Source organism: Pan paniscus, chromosome 6 (assembly GCF_029289425.2).
Source record: "Pan paniscus chromosome 6, NHGRI_mPanPan1-v2.0_pri, whole genome shotgun sequence".
Taxonomy (NCBI): domain Eukaryota; kingdom Metazoa; phylum Chordata; class Mammalia; order Primates; family Hominidae; genus Pan; species Pan paniscus.
Window position 1 is genome coordinate 40,767,541 of NC_073255.2, and position 21,289 is coordinate 40,788,829.

The 21,289-nt window shown below is 38.6% G+C and overlaps 1 protein-coding gene across 2 annotated transcripts; it reads left to right on the top strand.

Moving 5' to 3' along the window:
- The first annotated feature begins 3,708 nt into the window (after positions 1-3,708).
- On the top strand, positions 3,709-15,737 carry LOC106634952 (septin-7-like). 2 transcript variants are annotated; one of them, XM_055115837.2, is made up of 4 exons: positions 3,709-3,890; positions 5,207-5,303; positions 7,475-7,526; positions 13,009-13,041. In XM_055115837.2, the coding sequence occupies exons 1-4, from the start codon at positions 3,765-3,767 to the stop codon at positions 13,022-13,024; spliced, it is 291 nt and encodes a 96-aa protein (XP_054971812.1). In that variant the 5' UTR covers positions 3,709-3,764; the 3' UTR covers positions 13,025-13,041. The 2 variants fall into 2 exon arrangements, with proteins under 2 accessions (XP_054971812.1, XP_054971811.1); XM_055115836.2 differs by lacking the exon at positions 13,009-13,041 and adding an exon at positions 15,619-15,737 and having other exon boundaries at positions 3,714-3,890.
- The last annotated feature ends 5,552 nt before the right edge of the window (positions 15,738-21,289 follow it).

The window sequence follows — 21,289 nt, forward strand, 5'->3', positions numbered from 1 at the left end:
CCTAGTGTAATGCAGGGCAACTAGCAACACCTCTCAGGCAGAGCTGAAGCTGTGGAGACCAAGCATCGACCACCTTGGCTAATGCGGCTGGCCTGCCTGGGGCTGGAGGTTGGGAGGGGAGGAAGAGGTGGCAGTAAGTATAAGATCACCTTCCTCCCTGTGTGACCTTCAAGGGGCAACCACCCTGAAGAAGGCGGGCTACATCTTCAGTGGAAGGTAAATGACCTGAACAACAAACCCATCTGCCTAGATGACATCGTCACAGTTATAAGCAGTCTGCCTGTCCACACAGTCCGCCAAGCCACCTTGAGTGTCTCAGGGTTCAAAGGATTCTTGGACCATCCAGAGGACAAGGGGCGGCCCCTCTTCAAAGATCTCTCAGTCTGCTTCAGAAGAAAAAGTCATCAAAAGATAACGAAGGGCTAAGTGTGGCATGAGTGTTAAACGGGTTTCACAGGCAGTGCATTCTCATGAAGGGAAGCAGGGGAGTAGGGCTCCAGGCTCACAGCATCCCAGGAGGGCTTCAGGGAACAGATGAGCTTTGGGCCAGGCTTAAAGGATGGGCAGAATGCAGAGTGGGAGGGGTGGGCACCCCACTGCATTCCAGGGGGTGCTGACCATCAGCAATGACATGGCACTCAGAATAGAGTTTGGGCTAAGCACGGTGGCTCATGCCTGTAATCCCAGTGCTTTGGGAGGCTGAGATGGGAGGACTGCTAGAGCCCAGGTGTTCGAGAGCAGCCGGGGCAACACAGTGAGACCTCATCTCTATAAAAAATTTAAAAATTAGCCAGGTATGCTGGTGTGTGCCTGTAGTTCCAGCTACTCAGAAAGCTGAGGCGGGAGGATCACTTGAGCCCAGGAGGTCAAGGCTGCAGTAAGCTATAATCATGCCACTGCATTCCAGCCTAGAAATGCAGAGCAAGACCCCAGCTCTTTAAATAAATAAATAAATAAATAAATAAATAAAAAGGTACCACTTTGGGGAAATTGCAGACTCTAAGCTTAAACTCTACTGGCTTGATACACACGGCAAAACACTTGGTCAGGATTTGCAGTAGAATATCAAAGAACTCACAGGGCAGAGGAAAGCTTCAAATATTATGAATGAGGGAAAATTTCCATTCATCTCATAATTCATACTAGAGAGACTCCCAGTGAATGGCACCAGTGGAGGAAAATCCTCAGACGGAGGCGAGCTGTTATTGGAGATGCGAAAATCACAGGGGAGGACAAAGCATAGAAGCGCGTGGAACCATGTCACAGCTTGCACCTGAAAGCATCACACGGGAGAGAACCCGCATCCTCAATGAATGGCGTTCCAAAAAAGCGCAACCGCATCAAGCATCAGACAAGCCATTCTGAGCTCAGTCTTTGCAATGTAATGAATTGGGGGTGGTAATCATTTGAGAAGAAATCAGCCCTTACTCATCAGCCAATGGTTCCGACTGGAGAGAGGGAGGGTGCTCATCATGGATGATGAAGCTCTCGGGGTGCTCCGATCACATATAACAAAGGAGGCTGCAGAAGGGGCCTGAGGAGGGCTGTCAGGGGGTCCTAAGGGTACACGTGACATAAAACGTTCACAAAAGGAAAACATTTCAGATGAAAGGGGCAAACTTAGAAAGTGATTTCGGGCCGGGCACAGTGGCTTGCACCTGTAATCCCAGCACTTTGGGAGGCTGAGGTGGGGCAGGGGGAGGGGAATCACTTGAGGCCAGGAGTTCAAGACAAACCTTAGCAACATAGCAAGACCCCATCTCTACCAAAAATAAAAAATAAATCAATAAAAAATTTTTAAAAGCTTTTTTTGGAACTTGTCCTCTTAGAACCAGGAATGGCTGTGGGGAACGCAGATACCCTTCAGAGGAGTTTGCTCAGAGGACACAATTGTGCACGTGTGATCCTTGGGGCGACTTGCAGGGGTGCCCTTATGCCATGCACAAGAATCCAGCCCAGCAGTTCTCAAAGTTTCCTTTTCCCACAGAGCTATACATTTTCTTTATCTTCCCTCCTCCTTCCTCTTTGTCCTTTGGTAAAGTCCAACGTCAATTTTTCTGTTCCTTGTTGTTGCCTTGGGAGGGTGTCCTGGCACCTGTGTGTTCACATATTCTCTGCCTGGCCTGCCTATCAAGAGGCTGGTGGCAGGCCAGACACAGTGGCTCGCCCCTGTAATCCCAGCACTTTGGGAGGCCAAGGCGGGCAGATTGCCTGAGGTCAGGAGATCAAGACCAGCCTGCCCAACATAGTGAAACCCCATCTCTACTAAAAATACAAAAATTAGCTGGGCATGGTGGTGCATGCCTGCAATCCCAGCTATTAAGGAGGCTGAGGCAGGAGAATCACTTGAACCAGGGAGTTGGAGGTTGCAGTGAACTGGGATTGCACCACTGCACTCCAGCCTGGTGACGGAGTGAGGCTCCGTCTCAAAAAACAAAACAAAAAAACCCAGACATGGTGGTGGGTGCCTGTAATCCCAGCTACTTGGGAGGCTGAGGCAGGAGAATCACTTGAACCCAGGAGGCAGAAGCGGAGGTTGCAGTGAGCCGAGATCACACTACTGCATTCTGGCCTGGGTGACAGAGTAACTCTGTCTCACAAAAAAAAAAAAAAAAAAAAAGGAGGCTGGTGGCCACTGGGGAACATGCCCCAGAGGATACTGTGAGAACATGCCCCAGAGGATACTGTGATGGCTGCTTCATTCATTCCTTCATTCTTTTCATGTCTTTGGAGCATCTATTCCATGCCTGGCACTTCTCTTTGTCAGGGGATAGAGGAAAGGGCAACCTTGGGGAGGACAGAGGTGGATCAGGAAGTAGCGGCTGCTACTTGAGATTTTTTTTAATGTATATGTAGGTACATACCCTAATTATAAAATATATGTGGTCCTATTTTTTTTCAGTGACAATTTTACTTCTGTTTACTTCTATCTAGTATAGTAACCATGTAACACAATTTGTTCAGGGTCCTTTTATAGCTGCTGGGAAGCTTTGCCATGAAAATTGCACCAAAATATAAGTATAGGCAGGGAAGCTAGTTTTAGGTATATCAGCCATTGGTTTGTTATGGGCTCAAAGAAGGATAGGTAGTTGAAAATTATTTGGATGTCTGTATTCTGTTTAGAATTTGGAGTGGTTTTGGACATGATAATTTAATTTGAACTAGGTCATTCCTGATGTTATTAATAGGTTGTCTTCTTTAGTTTTCTGCATTCTTATTAATTCTTGATTTCTAGGGTGTGTTTTCTCCCTGTGTCCTCCCCTAATCTTATACCTGCTGCTCCTCAGTTTGTGTGTATGCACATGTACATGCAAGGATTTTTCTGATGAATGTGCAGGGGGCAGTGTTGTACTTAGTTTTACTTTACTTTTGCCAGATTCTACTAAAAATTTTAGCTGAATTTAGCCCTGTTTATTCAACTAAATAAGATACTTGGAGATTTATATCTAAAGGAAGAATCTCAGTCATTGTAAATAAATGACTTAAGTCATTATTCTGGAAATCAACCAGAGAAATTCCTTTCTGGAGTTTTACATCTTTGTTGGAACTCTTTTGATATGATAGCTGTATGACTTCAACACTTCTGAAGTAATTGGATTTGGTGTTTATATATCAACTTTACAGTTTAAAAAAAAAGACCAGCATAATACTTTAACTTTAGATTACAACTTTGCATCATCAAAAAAACAGTAAAGGATGTGGAAACAAGGAGCCATATAGGAATCTAAGAAGCATGTAATAAACATAAGACTAATGTACTAATTATGTATGGTGCTCTTTTGCTGACTACTTCCATTTTAGATAAAGAAATCCAAGAACATAAAGTTAAAATACATGAATTTCCAGAAACAGATGATGAAGAAGAAAAAAAACTTGTTAAAAAGATAAAGGTAGGTTCATCCCTGTACATACACTAAAGTAATCTGAGGCCTTAAAAACATACTACAGCGTCCACAGGAAAGATCAAAAGTATCAGTGTTTTAAGTAGTTGGCTTACAAAATACCTAGGGAGATTTAATGTTGAATTCAACTTTATAGTTAACTTTGAAGATTAGCTAGTACATATAATAAGCAATTGTGTAAACTACTGAGGTGAATAACACAATCCTTATTTCAAATTGTTTTTAATTAACTGGCTTTCATATTATATAATTTTTTCCCTCTTAAGAAACAAGTGATGAGAAAGGAGAGAATTCCTTCTGTTATGTTTTAATTGCCAGACAAAAATTGTATTTCTTTTATCTTTATAAAAGCCAACCAAAATTACAGCTAGATAGGAGGAATAAGTTCTAGCGTTCTGTAGCATTGTAGGGTGGCTGTAGTTAACAGTAATTTAGTCTATATTTTCAAATAGCTAGAAGAGAGGATTATGAATGTTCCCAATACAGAAAAATAAGTGTGAGTTGATAAATGTGCTAATTACCCTAATTTGATAATTACATATTTGTATACAGGTATCAGAATACCATACTCTACCCCACAAATATGTACAATTATGTTTCAATTAAAAATAATAAAAACCAACCAAAAATTCACATCAACACAATTTTCTGTATTTTAATTTATTGTGGTTTTCTAAGTACTTTGTCCCTGAAAATGGTATACTGAATAATGGCATTATGTAGGCAAATACCTTGGAATAATGAAATGCTTATACCTCGCCAGTGGAGAATTTCTGCAGTTATATAAAATAGCTGGTTAGATATTTCCGGGAGCCACAGAATTGTGAAGGGCTACACATGGATGAATACAAATCCAGTCACCTGGATTTGAAGTTCCAAAGTTAGAGCTTAGCAAATATACTATTCCCTGCTTTAGGTACTGTTACAGTTGGTTTGTGATCAAGTAGTCAGGCTAGTCATTAGCCTCCTTTTTTTTTCCCAGATGCTAATATATTTTTTACCTTTTTCCCCCCAAGTATGGGACAACTTTCTGTAGTGATTTTTAGTAAATAATTTGACCAGTATATGCTTGAATATTCTTAACTTTAAAGAGAATATTTAATTTTATTTATTATTTACCTTGGTGGTAATATCATGTGATGTCAATTTACTAAATATTGGTTAAATGGCCTATAAAAACTAATGCAGAAACTATCAAAAGTAATTTTTTTTTGGCTAATCTGTTGAGTCATGTAACTTTTTTTATTCTTGAAATTTGTGAATACTATAGAGATGTATTTGAACAAGAATACTTTGTTTTATAGGACCATTTACCTCTTGCTGTGGTGGGTAGTAATACTATCATTGAAGTTAATGGCAAAAGGGTCATAGGAAGGCAGTATCCTTGGAGTGTTGCTGAAGGTAAGGTTTTCTTCAGTGAATGAGTTTCTATAAGATCTCAAAACTGTGATTAAAAATTTGTATTTATAGTAAGGAGTATAATATGCATACTGTATTGATATAATCTAGATTTCAAGGATAGTACTGATTTCAGGTTCTTGTAGTCTCATTTTCCTCTTAAATACATTCATGGTTTTCAAACCTGTATCCTACTAAGTCAGGCAAGTATGTGTTAAGTCCTAAAGTTGTAGTATAGGTTGAACATTCAATTTTTTTTTTTTTTTTGAGATGGAGTCTCACTCTGTCACCCAGGCTGGAATGCAGTGGCATGATCTTGGCTCACTGCAACCTCCGCCTCCCGAGTTCAAGCGATTCTTCTGCCTCAGCCTCCCAAGTAGCTGGGAATACACGTGCGTGCCACCACGCCTGGCTAATTTTTGTATTTTTAGTAGAGACAGGGTTTCACCATATTGGCCAGGCTGGTCTTGAACTCCTGACCTTGTGATCCACCCGCCTCAGCCTCCCAAAGTACTGGGATTACAGGCGTGAGCCACTGTGCCCGGCCTAGGTTGAACATTCTTAAAGAGAAAATTCAAAATATGAATTGCTCCAAAATCTAAAACATTTTGAGCACTGACATGCCACTCAAAGGAAACGCTCAGTGGAGCATTTTGAATTTTGGATTTTTGGATTAAGGATGCTCAGCCAGTAAGTATAACACAGATATTCCAGAATTCCAAAAAAATTCAAAACACTTCTGGTTCCAAGCATTTCAAATAAGGGATACTCAACTTGCCCCACCCTGGCTGGCATCCCTGCCTCCTTATTAAGTCTATTTCTGTTTTCTTATTTGAAAACATAACTAAAATTGAGGGGTTCTTTACCTGGGGCCCTAAGTTTGCTCCCAGGGAATCTAATGAACCTCCTGGAATTAAACATTTTGGAGAGAAGGCCAGTCACTTTTATCGGAATGTCAGATGGGTCATGGACCCTCAAGAATTATTTTAAAAATGTATAAGCCCAGTTAAAACATTCACAGTCTCCTTTCCTCAGTGCAAAAGTTGCCTTTTTTGACATCGCATATTTAGAGTAAAAAAATTTCATTAGTAAAAGATACTCTTTACTAGTTTTGTAAGGAGTTTTTTGTTTTTTAACCTGCTATCTTAAATTATTAAGGGTTAAGTAAGGGGTTTTAAATACCAAAAAAATCTTATTTATAACACCAAACCTCAGAAGTCCTTCCTCTTGGCAATAGGTTTATTGTATTGGTTTAATCTGATATTTAATCTTCTGTATTATAGTAAGCTGAAACCAAAATTGAGACATGATTGTTTTATGTTTGTTGCTATTATTTTTGAATTTTTTTTTTTTTTTTTTTAAGAGACAAGGTCTTGCTATGTTGCCCACCTGGCCTCAAACTCCTGAGCTCAAAGTGATCCTCTCAAGTCATGCTCCTCCCACATCACATCACTATAGGCACACACCACTGCCCTTGGTTTATTTTGAACAATTCTTTAATTTTTAGGGTATTGTTTCAAGTTACTGTCCTTATTGACAATTTTCCCGCCAGTGATCCCTGTACCTTGTTCCCAGCTCTCTCTGTCATGCCCAGGCAACTTTCAGTTGCTGAGTTGAGGCTTTAGAACTTACATACCCCTTAAAAATAGGCACCAGAGAAATTGATTTGCATCTCTCTTTTGTAGTTTACCCCTCTACTCCCAAGTAATATTCCTGTTTGTGATACATTCTTTAAAAATAAAAGTAAAGAATCTTAAAGTTCTTGGCTCCCTTTTTCATTTTGGTTACCTTAAGATTTTTTTCTAAAGTGATTCCCCCTTCGCTTACACCACTGAATTTTTTAAATGTATTATATAATAAATATATTTTTTACCAATAATGAGAAAATGCGTGATTTCCCCTTTCAAAATTTCAAAGTTGTTTCCGGAGAGCTCATTTTAGTTAGGTTGACATCTGTTTCTGGGGATTAAACTACAGTAAGGTAATAATATAGTACACTTCTCTGTCATGCCCTTACATTGAGTACTATGTTTGTGTTAAATCTCAAAAAATTGATCTGAGCTGTTTTGCATTTCCCCTCCCTTGTTTTTACCCCCCAAGTTCCTGTGAAATATTTTTTGAAAAGACTAGGCTTAGTGAAAATATAATATTTGTGGTCTATTTTTTTCTTACAGTTGAAAATGGTGAACATTGTGATTTTACAGTTCTAAGAAATATGTTGATAAGGTAAGTGCAAGCAATGATGGAAATAGCATAAGATTTTCTTTCCCTAAATAAGAATTGGATAGATTTACTTTTTGCCTTCTATAAATGTAGCTAATTTAAATTTATATCTTCAGTCTAGTAATGAAGTAAGCACTACAGGTAGACGATTCTTTCTCCAAGGTTTTGAAGTCATCAGCAAAAGTTACAAAATAATTTGTGTGTCTAGGGATACATAGGAAAATTAGTCTCTTTACTTTATCGTTATACTTTGTGTTGAGGTTTAATACTTAAATAACTATGGAAAGTGAAATAGAAGAGGCTCTTCTTCTTTCTTAATGTGAAAAACTTGTGAAAACTATATAAGAGAAGGCTAGTTTTTGAGTCAAAAGCTAGAATTTGAATGTTAAAAGGTGCACAACCTGGTAGCTGGTGAGTAGGGCATATTTTATGTACTGGAACATAGTGAACAAAACCAATCTTCCTATCAGGTGAGAAAAAAAAAATCCCTACACTGTGTCTTGCACACCTGCTGAAAGAGAAGGAAAGCCTATGGGAGCAGGACATCGAGGCCATCCTGATTAGAGGACCAGGACTGGTAAAGAGGATCTCTTACTAATGAATTAGAAAAGCAGCAGCAGAGAGGAAATCATGAAGAAAAAGTGTAATAGGACTAGAGATGTTAGTAGACAAGGAACAGAAAGGGCATCAAAATGATCCTCAGTATTTTCATGTTGAGACACATTCATTCCCCTCCCTACCTGACTCCGCATTTCCCACTTCTCTCTCTTGCTTCTCTATGCCTTTAGCACATACTCTCTTTAACCTCCAGTTTTAGATGTCTGTCTTAAGTTGATATCTATTAATTTTCATACCTCTACCCACTTTCCCAAAACATAAGAATCTCTTTTGCTGTGTAAAGAAAGGTAGTTACATAAATATGGATAATAATTGGAAATCATGGAATAACAAGAAGGTCATTCTCACAAGTGAGAAGTGAGGGGGAAAATTTAAGAGAGTCAAACTGCTACCTCAAGAAATACAATAGAGATGAGAGTGAATTTTGAAATGAAAGAAATTGACATGTAATTGATCTTTATTTTCAAAGGAGCAGGTGTTTTTGGTAGGAACTGCATGACAGGGTTGATTGAGCAGTTGGGGTTGCCAGGCCTCAATTAGGGGAGAAGAGCAAAAGCACGAGAAGGTCATCCTCTGGGTTGTGAGAATACAACACTTCAGGCTGTGTTATGAACTATTCCCTTCCTCTTCCATTCTTAATGTGTGACTTCAAAAGGATACATATTAATAATATAATCTGCTATGACAGTATATAAGTAGAGAATGTTTAATAAATACTAATTACCATTGCATTCCTCTTATTTTTAAATCTTCTATGGTACTTGCCCAGTGCTTGACATGGTGGCATTCTATAACTTTTTCTTGTGTATTTTAAAAGTATACAATCAATAATTTCCTACATACCTAAAACACTGTAGAGGGGAAAGCTAGTTACTAAGCCAGAGGTTACTTTGTTGAGATAGAGTCTCGCTCTGTTGGCCAGGCTGGAGTGCAGTGGCATGATCTTGGCTAACTGCAATCTCCGCTTCCCGGCTTCAAGCAATTCTCCTGCCTCAGCCTCCAGAATAGCTGGGATTACAGGCATGTGCCACCACACCCGGCTAATTTTTGTATTTTTAGTAGAGATGGGGTTTCAGCATGTTGGCCAGGCTGGTCTCAAACTCCTGACCTCAAGTGAGCCACCAGCATTGGCCTCCTACAGTGCTGGGATTACAGGTGTGAGCCACCACGCCCACCCAGCCCAGAGGCTACTTTGAATATTTGAAAGTTCACAGCCTGGCAGCTAGTGAGGGTCCTCCCTAGTATAAGCATTACAGAGCAAATTGACCATGCCTGCAGGAAGATTTAATACAGCAGAGCAGCAACTTTTATGCCTAAAAATTCTAAAGTTATACGTTATTAGAAAGATGTATATTTAATTTAGCTCATGTCTTTAAGACAAAGGCATCTACTGGATATTTAGTAAGTACCTGAAGGAAGGAAATACAATATCAGTATTGCAGATGTCTGTAAATCCCAAGTAATTGAAATCTTCAGGTCAAAGGAATAGTGATTGCTTCTAAGAAAGAGTCAAGTTCAAAGAAGTGTTTGCTAATTAAGAGAACTGACTTACTCCAGGCAAACCAAAGAAGGCAATGGAAAGGAGGAAAACTATACAAATATTTTCAGGGTGTGGAGATGGGTGTTTCAGAAATCAAATACGGAAAGAAAACAAAAGGAGAACAGAAAGAGTTATGGTACAGCAATGGGAAATGGAAGAGACAAATTCCTGAAACTGTGGGGAAACTGTATTGCTAATTACCAAATTATTTTGAGAATGGAGGAGTGGGTTGAATCATAAAAGGTTAAAGCATATTTAATTAAATGGAAATAAAGACTTATATAACCTGAAAAAATCAGAATTATGTAGTCATATGGAAGTGAAAGTGATTTTAGTGAAAGGAAAATCATCCATTATCTAAAACATTAGATGACACTAACAAAAATAGCTTAACAATTAGTAAATTCACCTTACCTTTATTTTACACATTCATGCAAACATTTCATGTAAGTATTCTTCCTTAGAACCATTAATGATTTTTCAGTGATGTAGTGACGATATGTAATATGTAATAATTAAAATTAGGCCGGGCGCAGTGGCTCACACCTGTACTCCCAGCACTTTGGGAGGCCAAGGTGGGAGAATTGCTTGAGCTCAGGAGTTTAAGACTGGCCTGAGCAACATGGCGAAACTGCGTCTCTGCTAAAAATACAAAACATAGTTGGGCGTGGTATTGCGTGCCTGTAGTCCCAGCTACTCAGGAGGCTGAGGCGGGAGGATGGTTTGAGCCTGAAAGGCAGAGGTTGTAGTGAGCTGAGATCGTACCACCACACTCCATCCAGCCTGGGCGACAGAGCAAGACTCTGTATCAAAAAAAAAGAAAGAAAAAAATTACATAAACTTTCTTTATATTGGCATAGGTGTTTATTCTTATCATCTCCACTTAGAGAAACTGGTAACAATAATTTATTCCAAAAAGTGTTTATCATATCTTAGCTTCAATCTTGAGTTACCAATTTTGTTAAAATTCCTATTTTCTGCTATCTGCATTGGGACACAAAAGGTAATGGTGTGTTCCTTGTAAAGGGGGACTTATAGTTGAAGAGGTATGATGTCACCTGTGACGTATACTTGTACCAAAAATGAATGACAACCAAGAAGAAAATGTTCATGGTTGGAATGCTTTGATGTCAAGGCTGGGACAAAGGTTTCCAAAGCAGTTGAACTCTTTGACGAGAGATTGACAAATTAGCATGAACTGTTCAGTGTCAATCACCAGATATGCCAGGAGTAGGGAGCTGTCTGACTTGCCCGAAGTGGAGTGGTAGAGCTTTAGAAGTAACTATTGTGGCTATAAGAGAACATGAATTTATCAAGGGACAAAGTCTGGGAGATGAGATTTTTGGAAAACTCAGACTTAGGACTAAGGGGAGTCAACTATCAGAGAATTGCATGGAAATGTCAGTACGAAATGAATCAGAGTAATTGAATATCACATTTTATTCACAAAGGGGGAGATTCAAGAAGCTGGATTGTGAAGTAACAGTAAAGGTTTTCTGGATGTAAGGAATGATAAAAACAGTACGACAATACGCTTTTTTTTTTTGATTATGGAGTCTCACTCTTGTACCCAGGATGGAGTGCAATGCACGATCTTGGCTCACTGCAACCTCCATCTCCTGGGTTCAAGCAATTCTCCTGCCTCAGCCTCCCAAGTAGCTGAGATTACAGGTGTCTGCCACCATGCCCGGCTGATTTTTGTATTTTTAGTAGAGATGGGGTTCCACCATGTTGGCCAGCCTGGTCTCAAACTCCTTGAGCTCAGGCAATCCACCTACCTCGGCCTCCCAAAGTTCTGTGATTACAGGCATGAGCCACCACACCCAGCCAACAATACACCTTTATGTTTGTCTCCCAGAAGGGAGTTTTAGTAAAGTGGTGAAGATGAATGATGGCAGATATAGGAAGTTTGAGATAGAATAGATGATGGGAAGAGGGAGAACTGACAATACAGAGTATTGCCACACCGTGTGTATCCAAGAACACTACATTGGTAAAGGATATCCATGGAGCAGCTAAGGGTATCTTCAGTGTCTTGAATAATTAAATAATGATGACATCATCCCGTATTTATTGTAGATTTATCTCATATGTATTGATTTTATATATGATGGAAATGCTGTAAGCAAAAATTTGTTTAACCAAAATACCACATTCACTTAGACAGTTTGAAGAAACAGAAATTTACTCTAAAATTCCCTAGTTTGAAAACAACTTGATATGTCATCTGAAATGTATTATTATGTCTTAATAAAAACTCATATATTACCTTAGTAATATTGCTAAAAGGCAGTTACTTTTAGATTTTATGAGCTTCAGTAGTAGCTAATCTACACTCTCTTGTCTAGTATTTAAATAGATAATACAAAAATGAATACTCTTTCATAGAAAGGTCATCCTTCAGTAACTGCTTTGGGAGATTTGTGGTTTCTTTTTTTTTTCTTTTTTGAGGATTCATTTTATTTATTTAAAAAAATGTTTTTGGCCGGTCCCGGTGGCTCACGCCTGTAATCCCAGCACTTTGGGACGCCGAGGCGGGTGGATCACAAGGTCAAGAGATTGAGACCATTCTGGCCAACATGGTGAAACCCTGTCTCTACTAAAAATAAAAAAATTAGCCGGGCGTGGTGACACGTGCCTGTAGTCCCACCTACTCAGGAGACCGAGGCAGGAAATCGCTTGAACCCAGGTGGCGGATGTTGCAGTGAGCCAAGATTGCGCCACTGCACTCCAGCCTGGCGATAGAGGGACAGAGGGAGACTCCGTCTCAAAAATAAAAAAACAAAGAGAAAAAAATGTTTTCCCCTATGTTATTTTAGGAATCAAGCAACATGGGACGTGTTGAGGAGACAGCACAATCGGGCAGGGAGGAGGGTTGAAGAGCAGACAGGCTCGCTGGGAGAGCGGAGGACAGGGACGGGGAGAGAGGGTGGGATGGAGAGGGCATCTGAGGGGAGACCGTCAGAGGTCGACTGCTGTCTCAGGCCCTTTTTCAAAGTCATCCCAGCTCTTTGAAAGGGGCTCATTTGCCATTTAAGAGCTGTTGATGTTTCTTTAAAAATGAATCTGAGGGTGTGTGGCTGGGCAGCAGGCACCAGCACCAAGAGGAGGACAAACAAGGTCCCTGGGCTGAGGATCCCACTGTGGGCAAAGCCTGTAGTGCAGAGAAGTGGCGGGAAACTTAGGGCTCCAAGAGGCAGACCTAAGGGAGCTGGCCATTTGCACCCACCCTTCCTATCCTAGGCAAAAGAGAGAGCAAGCTGAGGAAAAGTTAGAACTAGGCTTCTTTAAAGTAACAGATTAAGCACTATTTAATTTCTGCTCTAGACCTCAAAGGAGTTAAACCAGGCGACTTCCACCAGATTTTCTTAATTCTGTGTTTATTCCATGAGAAGCTGTGGGCTCGATCCTGTACAAGTTCTAGAACTTCGTGGACCCTGTAGAACCTATATGGGCAATTGAAGTGAGTGGAGAAACCAGGAATCTCAAAATATCTCAATATAAAGACATCACTCCTTCCCCTCTCTTCACTGCTCCCGCAAAAGCAGGTCCTCCACGCCACTGCTGCCTACCCAGACCGCTGCACTCTCACTAATGAGGCCATTTCTTTCTTGACTTCGCTGTGCTCTTGGCCCAGTGACAACAATCAGAAATAATCCGGCGCGATCAAGCCCATTCTACCCTGGACAGGGAGTAATATTTCCATCCAAGGCCTCCCTAGTGGCTTTCCCTCTCTGAGCAGCGGGGACATGGAGCAGCTGTCAAAACGCCAAGGGAGGCCCAGGAAAGATGCTCATCTCTGGGGAGGAGCGGAGGGGACAGCCAGCATGTCTTCAGCCAGGAAGGGGGATGACAGCACAGGGCAGCCTGTGGGGGGTATGGCGGGGTGAGAAATCTTCCTGTGGCTGTGGAAATCTTGATAAGGTGGCGAATGTGTTGTATAGTGGCATCCCGAGGGCTGCCTGCCCTCCCAGGCACCCAGGGAAGGCAGGCAAGCTGCACGCTGTCATCGCCTAAGTCAGAGGCATTGGGCACGCTTAATTACAGGGGAAGCAGAATCTGACTGCACTTTCTGTGCCAGCTGCTGAGTTCGTTTGCATCGTCATTTTTTTTTCCTTTTTCCTACCTCAATGGAATAAATCTGAAAGATGTTTAGAGCTAGATTTTCACCAGCAGGTCTTCAGAAATGAATACAGAGATGAGGAATTTCATCCATTTATCCTTGCATTGGCTGAGCAAATATTTATTAAGTGCCTGTTTTATCCAGGTACTGTGCTTGGTGCTAGGGGGGTTCTCAGATTTGTTTTCTAAGGTGAAACAATCGGAATTTGGAGCCACCGATATTTTCCATGCTCATCACAAGGGAGAGGGGAGCTATAATATTTGGACATCACAATGAGGTAAACTGGAAGTAATCAGCCCAGAAGACACTGCCTGGTTCCTGGAAGGTGAAGACTGAGATGCAGGCTCATAGGTGGGAAGCTCTGCCTTAGATCTGGGCATTGTGATATTTCCATTAATGAGGCATAAGGTGGAAAGGTGGTGCCTGTCATCTGGGCTTGACAATCTCCTCAGTGCCCTAGAAGAAAGTCTTCCCTCCTATGGCCATTTCTCTTTCTCTTTCTTTTTTTCTTTTTCTTTTAAATTATACTTTAAGTTCTAGCGTACATGTGCACAACGTGCAGGTTTGATCCATAGGTATATGTGTGCCATGTTGGTTTGCTGTACCCATCAACTCATTATTTACATTAGATATTTCTCCTAATGCTATCCTTCCCCCAGCCCTCCACCCCCTGACAGGCCCCAGTGTGTGATGTTCCCTGCCCTGTGTCCAAGTGATCTTATTGTTCAGTTCTCACCTATGAGTAAGAACATGTGATGTTTGGTTTTCTGTCCTTGTGATAGTTTGCTGAGAATGATGGTTTCCAGCTTCATCCATGTCCCTGCAAAGGACATGAATTCATCCTTTTTTATGGCTGCATAGTATTCCATGGCGTACATGTGCCACATTTTCTTAATCCAGTCTATCACTGTTGGACATTTGGGTTGGTTCCAAGTCTTTGCTATTGTGAGTAGTGCCGCAATAAACATACGTGTGCATGTGTCTTTACAGCAGCATGATTTATAATCCTTTGGGTATATACCCAGTAATGGGATTGCTGGGTCAAATGGTATTTCTAGTTCTAGATTCTTGCGGAATCACCACACTGTCTCAATGGTTGAACTAATTTACACTCCCACCAACAATGTAAAAGCGTTCCTATTACTCCACATCCTCTCCAGCATCTGTTGTTTCCTGACTTTTTAATGATCGCCATTCTAACTGACGTGAGATGGTATCTCATTGTGGTTTTGATTTGCATTTCCCTGCTGACCAGTGATGGTGAGCATTTTTTCATGTGTCTGTTGGCTGCACAGATGTCTTCTTTTGAGAAGTGTCTGTTCATGTCCTTTGCCCATTTTTTGATGGGGTTGTTTGTTTTTTTCTTGTAAATTTGTTTGAGTTCTTTGTAGATTCTGGATATTAGCCCTTTGTCAAATGGGTAGATTGCAAAAATTTTCTCCCATTCTGTAGGTTGCCTGTTCACTCTGATGGTAGTTTCTTTTGCCGTGCAGAAGCTCTTTAGTTTAGTTAGATCCCATTTGTCTATTTTGGCTTTTGTTGCCATTGCTTTTATTGTTTTAGTCATGAAGTCCTTGCTATGGGTCTTAAAATCTCTATGGAATCTAAATTTGGTGTCAAGTTAGCTTATTTTTTATTCTACTTTGGGTGTAAATGAAAACAGATGAATGCCACCTTCCTTAACAATAGTCTTTTGTTCATTTTAAATCTGAAATTTTTGTTTTGGTAACATTTTGAATGTATATTAAAGCTTTTTTCAGCTTTCCCCCCCTAGCTATTAATAGAAACAAACTCTTGCTGTTTATTTATGACAGAACACACGCAGGACTTGAAAGATGTTACTAATAATGTCCACTACTAGAACTATGGAATCAGAAAACTGGCAGCTGTGACTTATCATGGAGTTGATAACAAGAAGAATAAAGGGCAGTTCGCTAAGTAAGTATATATTTTTTCTCCAAAAAAAGATATTCTTTCTGTAGTCAATAATCATATTGTTTCATTTTCATTAAATTTCTCCTGGCTACTCAGTAGAAAATTTGGATAATATTCTCTATGCACAACAGCATAAATTTATATTGTTAGCCTTGGTTAATAGTAGAAGCTTTTTTGAATGAACCATTTTGATAGAGTTTTCACTTACAGATTGTGTGGAAACAAAGGACAGCCTTTAAGAAAAGGAATATTTAGATGAATTTATTCTTGGTTACCTTCTCTAATCCTATTCCAGGGAGTAAATTAGCTGGAGTTTCGTTTTCTTCTTTTGGTTGTTAGAGTGGTGTAAATGACTACGAAGTGTGTAGCTTTGCCCTATTGAGCTTATATCTCAAGCTGTGGTAGTTTCATGTTGGGGTCAAAAAAAGAGATGTGTGAGGAAGCTGGTAACCATGTCTGTGCCCTACTTTTAAAAAATTTGTCATTATTGAAGATCACAATTCCATCATATGTCACTTAGCAATGGGGATACATTCTAAGAAATGTGTCATTGGGCTATTTCCTCATTCTGTAAACATGATTGAGTGTACCTACATAAACCTAGATGGTAGAGCCTTCTGCACACCTAGGTTATGTGGTCTAGCTATCGCTTGTAGGCAGTAAACCTATACAGCATGTTACTGTACTGAATGTTATAGACAGTTGTAACATAATGTTAAGTATTTGTGTATCTAAACATAGAAAAGGTGCAGTAAAAATACAGTGTAAAAGATTACAAATGGTATATCTGTATAGGGCACTTGGTGTGAATGGAGCTTGCAGGACTGGAAGTTGCTCTGGATGAGTCAGTGAGTGAGCGGTGAGTGAATGTGAAGGCCTAGGACATTACTGTACACTACCGTGGACTTTATGAACACTGTACACTTAGGCTACACTAAATTTACTTTTTAAATTTGTCTTTAGTAATCTTATTTTGCTGTAACTTTTATAATAAATTTTAAAAAACTTTTTGATTCTTTTGTAGTAACACTTAGCTTAAAACACAAACACATGAACAGATGTAGAAAAATATTATCTTTGTAATCTTTAACCCATAAGCTTTTTTCTATTTTAAAAGTTCTTTCTTTTTTCACTTAGAACTTTTTTTTGTTAAAAACGAAGACATAAACTTACACATTAGCCTAGGCCTATTCAGGGTCAAGATCATCAAAATGCTACCGGGCATTAGGAATTTTTCAGTTCCTATGGGCCACCATCATATATGCAGTCCCTTGTTGACTGAAATATCATTATGCAGTGCATAGCTGTATTACGAAACCATTTTAAATAATGTGCATTTGTAGCTCAGTGTTATCTACCATTAGACAATAATCCTGACGGATCAACTATATAAATACATAATACAAGTTCTCAAAGTAGCTATGGTGTTTTCCATAGTGGTTAACATGCTTTATCATGGAATAGAAAAATGTCCCTTCTTAAATATTTAAAATACAAGATTCTGTTTGAGGTAAGCCTCAATACATGAGCAGAAGGAAGGCTTTTTATCTCTTTTTAGCAAAATGTTTATTGAGCAACTTTGGCACAAAAATTTAAGGATCCATCATAGTGAATATTGTTCATAAAATCCTAATTCACTTTAAACTCATTCTCATTAATGATGAATGTTTTAACTCATTAAAAGAAACACATACACAAAGCTACTGATAATTTTGTATGTTAAAAGAAAATATACAAAATATACAAAAAATATACGTACTTATACAATATATTTTTTAAAACATTTGTTATGTTGTCGATATAAGGAATTGTTTAATTGTTCCCATGTCTCAAATGTAAGGCTTTTTAAAGTAGTGCTGTTGGATGCAGGTAAGATAATTCAGAGAAAAGTAGTAAACTTTACAGTATCATTAAGTTTTTTTCCGCATACACAAAATTCTGTGTAGATACGTGAGTTAAACTATGTCCCAGGTGAAAACATAAATAGTAGAATTCTACTGGAAATATGTCTCTTAAAGAGAGGAATCATACCATACTTCATCTATGCAAATAAGAAAAGAAATGTTTGCATTGCTAAAAAGCAAATTGCCCCAGGAGCTAGCATAATATTTTATTTTATGTTAATAATAAGTAGGAAAATAAACATTTGAGAAGATCAAGCCAACTAGGGAATGGCTGTAATTGGAATAGATATTTGATATGATTTGATAAATTAGATTGTTACTACTTCATTGAATAACACATACTGAATCTGAAAGAAATCGCTTAGAAGTTTATCTATTGGTTGTATCTTACGTTGTCTTGAAAATGTTAGCAATTTCAAAAAATATTTTTGTTAAATTTTTCTTTAAAAGTCATTAACAACTTATGGTGCTTTAGCTGATGTAAGGTGCTTTTCCTTATAGCTCAGTACATATCCATGAATAACTGAAAAGAAAGACTAATGTTTAAATAAATGAAGTAAGCAGGTATGAGTTAGGCTTCTTTTAGTGTTCTTTTTGTATTGCTCTCATGCGACTCTCCATAGCAATGTATTCTTTAACAGTGGTAGTGGGGAGGGGTTGAGAGTTGCAAGAATTTTGGAATGGAACATGAACCTATTGAAAATTTATAGTTAAATTGATCTTTGGCAATGTATGCTTCACAAAGTGCTAATCACACTTTGGTTTTAGAATATAAGCTAAACTTTTTAAAGATGTTAGACATTGAATAGTAAAATACATTCATGTTCCACATAACAATGTTTTGGTCAATGACTGACTGCATATACGACAAGATCCCATAATATTATAATGTCTATACCATAGAGCCTAAGTATGTAGTAGGTTATACTATCTACGGTCGTGTAAGTACACTCTGTTGTTCACACAATGACAAATGAATTTCTCTGAATGTATCCCCATTGTTAAGCAGTGCGTGACTGTAGATCAATTTATCTTATATTTAAATTTTCTGAGGTAGTTTTGGGCAAACTGTAGAGGCTATTGAAACATGAAATAAAAATAAAAATTAAAAATACATGTGTAGATGTCTGAAAATGTGCCTTTCTGTTAATAGCCCTGGAACAATTCTATTTTAGAGGGACTTAAAACGAGAATTAGATGCGTTGTTTAAATCTGAAGAATAGCTGAACTTGTCCAGTCAGCTATAATTTGTCTCAAGGTTAGATCTGGAGAAGTGGATGCTGTTCTTAGCAGCTATCCAGTAATTACCTGTTTCTGACAAAGAACGTATGGAGCCATCAAAGTACTTCTTAACTCCTTAGAGAATATATCTTGCATCCCTTATGGAGGGTTGTGGGTGGCTGAAAGCCACAGAGAGGGTAGCCTCTCAAATCAAAGGAAATTCAGCAAGGGTCTGTAAAGGAAAGGGGAGAAGAGTTGGTCATATCAGATTGCTGATCTCTTAAAGGAAGTGATTCCCAATAAGAGGAGGGCCATCTTGTTAAACTTCCTTCTTGAACTTTTATCTGCCTCCTTTTTTCTTGATCTTCTTTGTACCTTTTACTTAAAATCACATTTGATTGGTGACTCCTTTTCAGAACTGATGTGTATCATTGGTACCAATTGTGACAATAGATACCTTGCTCCAAGTTGGGGCACACCCTAGTCTCTCTTTCCCTTATGTTAATTTATTTTTCTGTTCTCCATAGCCTTTTCCATCAGTCATCTTGGGAAAACTTTATAAGTAAATGGCTAAAAATACAGGTTCCAAAGGCAGATCCTCAGAATTCTTCATACAAGAGTTTTCATTGATCCAAATAGAAATAAAGACAATTTTCTGAAAATTTCAAGTTGTTTCAAAAAATTAAACTTAGTTATATCTTTTACTCTTTATTCAAGTGTCCTTTCATAAAATTATAATGATAGTAGTTGGAGTTTTGTTTATGTTTGGTTTTAATACTCTTACTTGGCAAAACAAGATGTTGGCAACCATTATTACTCAAAATTTTTGGAAATTTTTATTGATCTTTCAAGTTATTTAAGTGAAATTCCTTTGGAAAATTTTGCACATAGTGACCTACTAACCACTGGAGCAAAAAAGTATGTAAATCTACTTGCTTAATGTATTCTTTAGGAAAGACAACCACACATAATTTAAATGAAACATAATTGTTTTTTATTATACTCCAAGGGTGGTTCACGTGTAATGCAGCAAAGTAGAACTTGACTAGGTCATCCTTCTGTGGTGGCTGTAATTCTCTTATTGGTCACATGAAGGGGTGTGGCTTGCAGGAATTTTAACCTTATAAAGACAACCCTGGAAGGAGCTAAATCTTTGGGGATTTAGTTTCATATTCGGGTTATGTTGTAACCATTTTCTTTTGCTTGTTTTACTAGGCTTTTTTCATTTCTTTGGGTTTTTAATTTCGCTGATAGGTTTATAAGCTTTACTACTATATGTGTGTGGGTAAGAGTTTCCTATTTAAAAGCAGGCAGGCAATGATATAACTTAAATGGTTTTTCCAGCTGTTTAATAAAAGGTTTTACTTGGAAAAAAATAGTAAATGTGAAGACAAAAAGTGATTTCCCTATATTTTCTGCCTTGTCAGCATAATTCTTTATTTCAATTTTCTAAAAATTAATAACGATGTCTAGAAGTGAGGCGTTAATTTACAAATTAAAAATGTGAAATATTTTTACTGGTGAGAGACTTCAAAAAATTCATTTTAAATATGCATGAACATTTTTTCACAGTATTTGAGTATGTTCGGTCAGATTATTTTTACAAGCCTAAAAACTTACAGTATCTTAACTGTTAGATATTGCAAATTTCTTTTAGAAAGTACACGCATTTAGCAGGTTTAGAACTTTGAACAGACTTTCAGAAGATAATTGCACAGCATATTTATTTTCATAGTGATTTAGTGTAATGATTACGAACATAATTTGGGAAATAAATTAGCTTTAGCGAATTTTACTGTACATTTTTTATTTAGGGCACATACCTTCATAATTTAATTGTGAAAGCTACGCATTTGCCTTTAATTGAAGCTTTTAGCATGCTTTACTTTTAATGTGCTAAATCGCTAATTTTTGTTCCTTTAGATATGATACAGTTGAAGGCATGTAAGGCGGGGAATTGTTTTTCCAAAGACATAGTAGTTTTACTATACAGGGATTTTTAATATTTAAATTTTGAATTTAAAAGAAGTTTTTTTTTTTCCCTTCGAGATGGAGCCCTGCTCTGTCACCCAGGCTGGAGTGCAGTGGCACGATCTTGGCTCATTGCAACTTTTGCCTCCTGGGTTCAAGCAATTCTTCTGCCTCAGCCTCCCAAGTAGCTGGGATTACAGGTGTGCACCAGCACATCTCGCTAATTTTTGTATTTTTAGTAGAGATGAGGTTTCACCATGTTGTCCAGGCTGGTTTTGAACTCCTGACCTTGTCATCTGGCGGCCTTGGCCTCCCAAAGTGCTGGGATTACAGGCGTGAGCCACTGTGCCTGGCCGAAAAGAAGATTTTGAAACATCATTGCATGTTTTCTCTGCAGTCTCTTATTTTCCCCTTGTAGTTATTTAAATAATAATTTAGGTAGCAAAATTACCTG